This window comes from Oncorhynchus gorbuscha, unplaced genomic scaffold (assembly GCF_021184085.1).
Source record: "Oncorhynchus gorbuscha isolate QuinsamMale2020 ecotype Even-year unplaced genomic scaffold, OgorEven_v1.0 Un_scaffold_2020, whole genome shotgun sequence".
In the NCBI taxonomy this organism is placed as follows: domain Eukaryota; kingdom Metazoa; phylum Chordata; class Actinopteri; order Salmoniformes; family Salmonidae; genus Oncorhynchus; species Oncorhynchus gorbuscha.
The window spans coordinates 82501-93414 of NW_025746635.1; the positions used below are offsets into that span (position 1 = coordinate 82501).

Here is a 10914-nt window from a genome sequence, read left to right on the forward strand (position 1 = left end):
TTATTTATTTTTATTTATTTATTTTTATTTATTTATTTTTATTTATTTATTTTTATTTATTTACGCCCGATGGCAAAATGTTTAGAATTGCAGGAAATGAAATGTAAAATGTAAATGTTTCTCTCCACAGCCGCGAGGTCGAGGGTCCGCAACCAAATCTCACTAAACGCCCCCAAAAGGCTAGCATGGCCTGCTATGATGTTATAGGATCAAATTATTAGGTGGGTAGGAAATCAGGGGTGGTGTGGGGGTCAGGGTAACCTCATGCCCAGACTTAATCGCTACCAGGCTGGTGGACGAGATTAGGGTTGGTGCAGCCGGAGTGAGGGTTGAACCAGTGATCACTATGGAAGGGATTTGACCTTTTATTTGACCTTTATTTAACTAGCCAAGTCAGTTAAGAACAAATTCTTATTTTCAATGACGGCCTAGGAACAGTGGGTTAACTGCCTGTTCAGGGGCAGAACGACAGATTTGTACCTTGTCAGCTCTGGGATTTGAACTTGCAACTTGTTACTAGTCCAACCACTAGGCTACCCTGCCGCCCACTGTTACCTGTGCCATAAGGGTCCAGACCCCTAGGCAGAAGATTGTTGTTCAGTCACATACAGAGTCCGTTGAATTAGGACTATTCTACTAATTCCAACAGAGTGGCCTTGTCATTCGGTAGCACAACATTATAGCACCAAAACAGTGAGTCTACAGATTAACCCAATAATCACAAACTCGTGAGAAAACACACTGAAACTAATACAGGCAAGTGAAAAGTTTGTTTTTAAAACGCTAACAGGAGACTTCTATATAAGACTTATTGGCCTGGTAAAGCGTAACTTTGTCTTATAACCAGTGCTTGACTTGGGACTGAAATAGGTGCGATAGTCATTTTGCTACTGTTTATACGGTATTTAGGTGAAGGAACTCCACAACACTGTTTAACTAATATTCTATAAGAAAAACAAGAGTTTGAGCAGTAGAACATTTGAGGCGCTTGTACTCAGCTCCAGCGAGCTCCTGCCCCGAGTCAAGCACTGGGTACAATCATTATTTTGACTTGGATCCTATAACTTTCCAGTATAGGGAGATAAAAAGACGGGCGCACTATGCATTAAACTTTGTGCGTCAGCCACACAGACCCGTCAATAAAGGCTGAAATGTGAGAAACCGCAGAAGTTTATTTGCTCTTTAAGAGAAAGTCCTTTAACGTTATAGTGTAAATGTTGACATCACCATGTTCCACTTCGCAAACACAGCAGACATCTCATTTTCACACTCGCACTGGCAGGTAGAACCTGTGCTTCCTCACGTTAAGGGCCTGAGGCTGAATAGCCAACAGCTCCAAACATAACCTGTGCTTCCTCACGTTAAGGGCCTGAGGCCGAATAACAGCTCCAAACATAACCTGTGCTTCCTCACGTTAAGGGCCTGAGGCTGAATAGCCAACAGCTCCAAACATAACCTGAGCTTCCTCACGTTGAGGGCCTGAGGCCGAATAACAGCTCCAAACATAACCTGTGCTTCCTCACGTTAAGGGCCTGAGGCTGAATAGCCAACAGCTCCAAACATAACCTGTGCTTCCTCACGTTGAGGGCCTGTGGCCGAATAGCCAACAGCTCCAAACATAACCTGTGCCTCCTCACGTTGAGGGCCTGTGGCCGAATAACAGCTCCAAACATAACCTGTGCCTCCTCACGTTGAGGGCCTGTGGCCGAATAACAGCTCCAAACATAACCTGTGCCTCCTCACGTTGAGGGCCTGTGGCCGAATAGCCAACAGCTCCAAACATAACCTGTGCCTCCTCACGTTGAGGGCCTGTGGCCGAATAACAGCTCCAAACATAACCTGTGCCTCCTCACGTTGAGGGCCTGTGGCCGAATAGCCAACAGCTCCAAACATAACCTGTGCTTCCTCACGTTAAGGGCCTGAGGCTGAATAGCCAACAGCTCCAAACATAACCTCTGCTTCCTCACGTTAAGGGCCTGTTGCCGAATAACAGCTCCAAACATAACCTAGATCCCAAGCCTTCACGTGGGCCTATGAATGTGTTGTTTCATTAAATCCTAAATCTAATTACATAAAAAACGGATTAAAATATCTGCAGCTTACTTTAGAATATAATGAGGTAATATTTGATGTGTGAAGTAGGTAATGTGATTTGTCATCTTCTTATATTCTATTATTTATTTAGATGTGTAGGGGTGTTTTTGTAATAGGCCTGACTTGAATATTGTGTTGTATATTTTTGTCCCCTAAAAAATAAGCATATATATATATATATAATAATATTTCCAATAAATCACACATTAGTAGACAGCACGCAATATAAATAGCAAAATAACTCAGGAAATCAAAGTAACATTTTGGGAAAATAAACACTTTTATTGGGCTATAAAGTATTAATAAATGTATCAAAACCAGACTAAAAGGCATCCGTGTTATTTACAAACGTGTTGGCTAAAGGACAAGAATAGTTTTCTAATAGCCTAAGCCACTTACCTGTTGAAATTGGCTGCTGATTGCTGTCAGATGAGTGGGCATTGGAAATGAAGTGTTTCCAGGAAAAACACAATAAGAAGAAGAGGTTGAAATAGTCCATGTCAGCGGTGTGTTGATGAGGGCAGCAGTCCCTTGTTTCAGAGCGGAGTTAGGGGACTGACTGGACCGAGAGCTTCTCCTCAGCTCGTCTGCGCTGCTGGTCAGGACCCTCTCCTCTCGCGATAATAAAATAATGAAAGAAACAAGCTTTCAACCACAGCGTTTCTCTAAAACAGAAGAGAGTGAGTGAGACGCAACAGTTGGTCAGTCGGCCGAGGTCTGCTGGTATAAATACAGTCATTCAGGCAGAGAAAAGAACGGTAAAGGCGTGGTTCCTTAATTGTAACTGTAGCATTTGCAACTTTTCCAGTAGTGTTGCATGGTGGCTGAACAGAGAGAGAGGGGGAGAGAGGGGGAGAGAGAGAGAGGGGGGGGGGGGGGAGAGAGTGTGTTTCTACACTGTCGGGTGGTGAAACTTGGAGTGAACTTCCCAAGAAGGCCTTCCTCAACTCCTCCACAGTTTTGAGCGTAGAATCTCGTTTTTAAATTAACCTCTGACTCCTTCCAGTCGCTAAACTGAAATGCACAAGTTTTTTTTTAAATAAAACGCTAATGAAATAATACAAGCACCGACTGTTTCCTCGTTGTTGATTGTCAATGACAGCTCAGCGCGCATGTGCATGTGCGTATTGAATCTCAACTTAGAAACTGGTTGTATTTCATTAACGTATTAAAACGCAAAAAAATTAGCAAACAAAGAAAGGCACGCAACAACAGAGGACAAACTTAGCTACACGGTAAGGTCTTAAGAAAGCATGTTTTTTTGTAGAATTGACACAGAGAGTCGGGGGTTCATAATAAATAAAAACGAGTCTATGCACAACTGTGGAGGGATTGAGGTTCTTGGCTTGGTGCGAACGTGTGATTGAACAACTGCAGCAGTGTTTGGCAAACCCCCGACCGTCCTAAAGTAAATACACCCCCCCTTCCCAATGTGACTAAAATACACGAAGCCTGCGTGGTCAACAGGGCTTTCTTTCTCTGTCCTCAGTTCTGATAAATGCCTCTTGTTCCAACTCTAATGACTCGAGACATGTAAATATGACTTAAACTACAACCCAAGTAACTTTTCAGAAATATGCAAATTAGTTCAACGGAAATTAAATCAAACTGGTGGATCAACACACAGGATCTGGCAAGAGCCTAAAAAATGAAAACTTTTAGAAAAGGATAGTTGTTGAAATAATACAACTACTGCCCTTTTCAGACTATGGAGCCAGGATGGAGCCAGAATGGAGCCAGGATGGAGCCAGAATGGAGCCAGGATGGAGCCAGGACTATGGATTCTTTAAATCAGATACAGAATGAAAAACATAAATAAAAGCAAAACTGATTCATGGGAAATACATTTTAACTCAAAGAGCAAACAAAAAAGATGCCACGTGTCACAACCTCTGGGACCGGCTTCCACTAGTTAATGACTAGTAACACTCTGGGACAGGCTTCCACTAGTTAATGACTAGTAACACTCTGGGACAGGCTTCCACTAGTTAATGACTAGTAACACTCTGGGACAGGCTTCCTCTAGTTAATGACTAGTAACACTCTGGGACAGGCTTCCACTAGTTAATGACTAGTAACACTCTGGGACAGGCTTCCACTTCCACTAGTTAAAGACTAGTAACACTCTGGGACAGGCTTCCACTAGTTAATGACTAGTAACACTCTGGGACAGGCTTCCACTTCCACTAGTTAAAGACTAGTAACACTCTGGGACAGGCTTCCACTAGTTAATGACTAGTAACACTCTGGGACAGGCTTCCACTTCCACTAGTTAAAGACTAGTAACACTCTGGGACAGGCTTCCACTAGTTAATGACTAGTAACACTCTGGGACAGGCTTCCACTTCCACTAGTTAAAGACTAGTAACACTCTGGGACAGGCTTCCACTAGTTAATGACTAGTAACACTCTGGGACAGGCTTCCACTAGTTAATGACTAGTAACACTCTGGGACAGGCTTCCACTTCCACTAGTTAATGACTAGTAACACTCTGTGACAGGCTTCCACTAGTTAATGACTAGTAACACTCTGGGACAGGCTTCCACTAGTTAATGACTAGTAACACTCTGGGACAGGCTTCCACTAGCTAATGGACTAGTAACACTCTGGGACAGGCTTCCTCTAGTTAATGACTAGTAACACTCTGGGACAGGCTTCCACTAGTTAATGACTAGTAACACTCTGGGACAGGCTTCCACTAGTTAATGACTAGTAACACTCTGGGACAGGCTTATACTAGTTAATGACAAGTAACACTCTGGGACAGGCTTCCACTAGTTAATGACTAGTTACACTCTGGGACAGGCGTATACTAGTTAATGACTAGTAACACTCTGGGACAGGCTTATACTAGTTAATGACTAGTAACACTCTGGGACAGGCTTCCACTAGTTAATGACTAGTAACACTCTGGGACAGGCTTCCACTAGTTAATGACTAGTTACACTCTGGGACAGGCTTCCACTAGTTAATGACTAGTAACACTCTGGGACAGGCTTCCACTTCCACTAGTTAATGACTAGTAACACTCTGGGACCGGCTTCCACTAGTTAATGACTAGTAACACTCTGGGGCAGACTTCCACTAGTTAATGACTAGTAACACTCTGGGACAGGCTTCCACTAGTTAATGACTAGTAACACTCTGGGACAGGCTTCCACTTCCACTAGTTATGACTAGTAACACTCTGGGACAGGCTTCCACTAGTTAATGACTAGTTACACTCTGGGACAGGCTTCCACTAGTTAATGACTAGTAACACTCAGGGGCAGGCTTCCACTAGTTAATGACTAGTTACACTCAGGGACAGGCTTCCACTTCCACTAGTTAATGACTAGTAACACTCTGGGACAGGCTTCCACTAGTTAATGACTAGTAACACTCTGGGACAGGCTTCCACTTCCACTAGTTAATGACTAGTAACACTCTGGGACAGGCTTCCACTAGTTAATGACTAGTAACACTCTGGGACAGGCTTCCACTAGTTAATGACTAGTAACACTCTGGGACAGGCTTCCACTAGTTAATGACTAGTAACACTCTGGGACAGGCTTCCACTTCCACTAGTTAATGACTAGTAACACTCTGGGACAGGCTTCCACTAGTTAATGACTAGTAACACTCTGGGACAGGCTTCCACTAGTTAATGACTAGTAACACTCAGTGACCGGCTTCCACTAGTTAATGACTAGTAACACTCTGTGACAGGCTTCCACTAGTTAATGACTAGTAACACTCTGGGACAGGCTTATACTAGTTAATGACTAGTAACACTCTGGGACAGGCTTCCACTAGTTAATGACTAGTAACACTCTGGGACAGGCTTCCACTAGCTAATGGACTAGTAACACTCTGGGACAGGCTTCCTCTAGTTAATGACTAGTAACACTCTGGGACAGGCTTCCACTAGTTAATGACTAGTTACACTCTGGGGCAGACTTCCACTAGTTAATGACTAGTTACACTCTGGGGCAGGCTTCCACTAATTAATGACTAGTAACACTCAGGGACAGGATTCCACTAGTTAATGACTAGTTACACTCTGGGGCAGGCTTCCACTAGTTAATGACTAGTAACACTCTGGGACAGGCTTCCACTAGTTAATGACTAGTAACACTCTGGGACAGGCTTCCACTAGTTAATGACTAGTTACACTCTGGGACAGGCTTCCACTTCCACTAGTTAATGACTAGTTACACTCTGGGACAGGCTTCCACTAGTTAATGACTAGTAACACTCTGGGACAGGCTTCCACTAGTTAATGACTAGTTACACTCTGGGACAGGCTTCCACTTCCACTAGTTAATGACTAGTAACACTCTGGGACCGGCTTCCACTAGTTAATGACTAGTAACACTCTGGGACAGGCTTCCACTAGTTAATGACTAGTAACACTCTGGGACAGGCTTCCACTAGTTAATGACTAGTTACACTCTGGGACAGGCTTCCACTTGCACTAGTTAATGACTAGTAACACTCTGGGACAGGCTTCCACTAGTTAATGACTAGTAACACTCTGGGACAGGCTTCCACTAGTTAATGACTAGTAACACTCTGGGACAGGCTTCCACTAGTTAATGACTAGTAACACTCTGGGACAGGCTTCCACTAGTTAATGACTAGTTACACTCTGGGACAGGCTTCCACTTCCACTAGTTAATGACTAGTAACACTCTGGGACCGGCTTCCACTAGTTAATGACTAGTAACACTCTGGGACAGGCTTCCACTAGTTAATGACTAGTAACACTCTGGGACAGGCTTCCACTAGTTAATGACTAGTTACACTCTGGGACAGGCTTCCACTTCCACTAGTTAATGACTAGTAACACTCTGGGACCGGCTTCCACTAGTTAATGACTAGTAACACTCTGGGACAGGCTTCCACTAGTTAATGACTAGTAACACTCTGGGACAGGCTTCCACTAGTTAATGACTAGTAACACTCTGGGACAGGCTTCCACTAGTTAATGACTAGTAACACTCTGGGACAGGCTTCCACTAGTTAATGACTAGTAACACTCTGTGACCGGCTTCCACTAGTTAATGACTAGTAACACTCTGGGGCAGACTTCCACTAGTTAATGACTAGTAACACTCTGGGACAGGCTTCCACTAGTTAATGACTAGTAACACTCTGGGACAGGCTTCCACTTCCACTAGTTATGACTAGTAACACTCTGGGACAGGCTTCCACTAGTTAATGACTAGTTACACTCTGGGACAGGCTTCCACTAGTTAATGACTAGTAACACTCAGGGCAGGCTTCCACTAGTTAATGACTAGTTACACTCAGGGACAGGCTTCCACTTCCACTAGTTAATGACTAGTAACACTCTGGGACAGGCTTCCACTAGTTAATGACTAGTAACACTCTGGGACAGGCTTCCACTTCCACTAGTTAATGACTAGTAACACTCTGGGACAGGCTTCCACTAGTTAATGACTAGTAACACTCTGGGACAGGCTTCCACTAGTTAATGACTAGTAACACTCTGGGACAGGCTTCCAGTAGTTAATGACTAGTAACACTCTGGGACAGGCTTCCACTTCCACTAGTTAATGACTAGTAACACTCTGGGACAGGCTTCCACTAGTTAATGACTAGTAACACTCTGGGACAGGCTTCCACTAGTTAATGACTAGTAACACTCAGTGACCGGCTTCCACTAGTTAATGACTAGTAACACTCTGTGACAGGCTTCCACTAGTTAATGACTAGTAACACTCTGGGACAGGCTTATACTAGTTAATGACTAGTAACACTCTGGGACAGGCTTCCACTAGTTAATGACTAGTAACACTCTGGGACAGGCTTCCACTAGCTAATGGACTAGTAACACTCTGGGACAGGCTTCCTCTAGTTAATGACTAGTAACACTCTGGGACAGGCTTCCACTAGTTAATGACTAGTTACACTCTGGGGCAGACTTCCACTAGTTAATGACTAGTTACACTCTGGGGCAGGCTTCCACTAATTAATGACTAGTAACACTCAGGGACAGGATTCCACTAGTTAATGACTAGTAACACTCTGGGACAGGCTTCCACTAGTTAATGACTAGTAACACTCTGTGACCGGCTTCCACTAGTTAATGACTAGTAACACTCTGGGACAGGCTTCCACTTCCACTAGTTATGACTAGTAACACTCTGGGACAGGCTTCCACTAGTTAATGACTAGTTACACTCTGGGACAGGCTTCCACTAGTTAATGACTAGTAACACTCAGGGGCAGGCTTCCACTAGTTAATGACTAGTTACACTCAGGGACAGGCTTCCACTTCCACTAGTTAATGACTAGTAACACTCTGGGACAGGCTTCCACTAGTTAATGACTAGTAACACTCTGGGACAGGCTTCCACTTCCACTAGTTAATGACTAGTAACACTCTGGGACAGGCTTCCACTAGTTAATGACTAGTAACACTCTGGGACAGGCTTCCACTAGTTAATGACTAGTAACACTCTGGGACAGGCTTCCAGTAGTTAATGACTAGTAACACTCTGGGACAGGCTTCCACTTCCACTAGTTAATGACTAGTAACACTCTGGGACAGGCTTCCACTAGTTAATGACTAGTAACACTCTGGGACAGGCTTCCACTAGTTAATGACTAGTAACACTCAGTGACCGGCTTCCACTAATTAATGACTAGTAACACTCTGTGACAGGCTTCCACTAGTTAATGACTAGTAACACTCTGGGACAGGCTTATACTAGTTAATGACTAGTAACACTCTGGGACAGGCTTCCACTAGTTAATGACTAGTAACACTCTGGGACAGGCTTCCACTAGCTAATGGACTAGTAACACTCTGGGACAGGCTTCCTCTAGTTAATGACTAGTAACACTCTGGGACAGGCTTCCACTAGTTAATGACTAGTTACACTCTGGGGCAGACTTCCACTAGTTAATGACTAGTTACACTCTGGGGCAGGCTTCCACTAATTAATGACTAGTAACACTCAGGGACAGGATTCCACTAGTTAATGACTAGTTACACTCTGGGGCAGGCTTCCACTAGTTAATGACTAGTAACACTCTGGGACAGGCTTCCACTAGTTAATGACTAGTAACACTCTGGGACAGGCTTCCACTAGTTAATGACTAGTTACACTCTGGGACAGGCTTCCACTTCCACTAGTTAATGACTAGTTACACTCTGGGACAGGCTTCCACTAGTTAATGACTAGTAACACTCTGGGACAGGCTTCCACTAGTTAATGACTAGTTACACTCTGGGACAGGCTTCCACTTCCACTAGTTAATGACTAGTAACACTCTGGGACCGGCTTCCACTAGTTAATGACTAGTAACACTCTGGGACAGGCTTCCACTAGTTAATGACTAGTAACACTCTGGGACAGGCTTCCACTAGTTAATGACTAGTTACACTCTTGGACAGGCTTCCACTTCCACTAGTTAATGACTAGTAACACTCTGGGACAGGCTTCCACTAGTTAATGACTAGTAACACTCTGGGACAGGCTTCCACTAGTTAATGACTAGTAACACTCTGGGACAGGCTTCCACTAGTTAATGACTAGTAACACTCTGGGACAGGCTTCCACTAGTTAATGACTAGTTACACTCTGGGACAGGCTTCCACTTCCACTAGTTAATGACTAGTAACACTCTGGGACCGGCTTCCACTAGTTAATGACTAGTAACACTCTGGGACAGGCTTCCACTAGTTAATGACTAGTAACACTCTGGGACAGGCTTCCACTAGTTAATGACTAGTAACACTCTGGGACAGGCTTCCACTAGTTAATGACTAGTAACACTCTGGGACAGGCTTCCACTAGTTAATGACTAGTAACACTCTGTGACCGGCTTCCACTAGTTAATGACTAGTAACACTCTGGGGCAGACTTCCACTAGTTAATGACTAGTAACACTCTGGGACAGGCTTCCACTAGTTAATGACTAGTAACACTCTGGGACAGGCTTCCACTAGTTAATGACTAGTAGCACTCTGGGACAGGCTTCCACTTCCACTAGTTAATGACTAGTAACACTCTGGGACAGGCTTCCACTAGTTAATGACTAGTAACACTCTGGGACAGGCTTCCACTAGTTAATGACTAGTAACACTCTGGGACAGGCTTCCACTAGTTAATGACTAGTTACACTCTGGGACAGGCTTCCACTTCCACTAGTTAATGACTAGTAACACTCTGGGACAGGCTTCCACTAGTTAATGACTAGTAACACTCTGGGACAGGCTTCCACTTCCACTAGTTAATGACTAGTAACACTCTGGGACAGGCTTCCACTAGTTAATGACTAGTAACACTCTGGGACAGGCTTCCACTAGTTAATGACTAGTAACACTCTGGGACAGGCTTCCAGTAGTTAATGACTAGTAACACTCTGGGACAGGCTTCCACTTCCACTAGTTAATGACTAGTAACACTCTGGGACAGGCTTCCACTAGTTAATGACTAGTAACACTCTGGGACAGGCTTCCACTAGTTAATGACTAGTAACACTCAGTGACCGGCTTCCACTAGTTAATGACTAGTAACACTCTGTGACAGGCTTCCACTAGTTAATGACTAGTAACACTCTGGGACAGGCTTATACTAGTTAATGACTAGTAACACTCTGGGACAGGCTTCCACTAGTTAATGACTAGTAACACTCTGGGACAGGCTTCCACTAGCTAATGGACTAGTAACACTCTGGGACAGGCTTCCTCTAGTTAATGACTAGTAACACTCTGGGACAGGCTTCCACTAGTTAATGACTAGTTACACTCTGGGGCAGACTTCCACTAGTTAATGACTAGTTACACTCTGGGGCAGGCTTCC

General features: G+C 44.1%; 1 protein-coding gene across 1 annotated transcript in view; it reads right to left on the reverse strand.

Annotated features, from left to right (window-relative positions):
• LOC124024830 (procollagen-lysine,2-oxoglutarate 5-dioxygenase 2-like) overlaps positions 1-2904 on the reverse strand; it is a gene marked incomplete at its 3' end in the record, with an annotated part of 81332 nt that extends 78428 nt beyond the window's left edge. The window contains exon 1 of the mRNA XM_046338594.1: positions 2494-2904. Within this exon, the coding sequence (XP_046194550.1) occupies positions 2494-2593 (100 nt within the window). The remainder of the gene's footprint in view (positions 1-2493) is intronic.
• Between the last annotated feature and the right edge of the window lie 8010 nt (positions 2905-10914).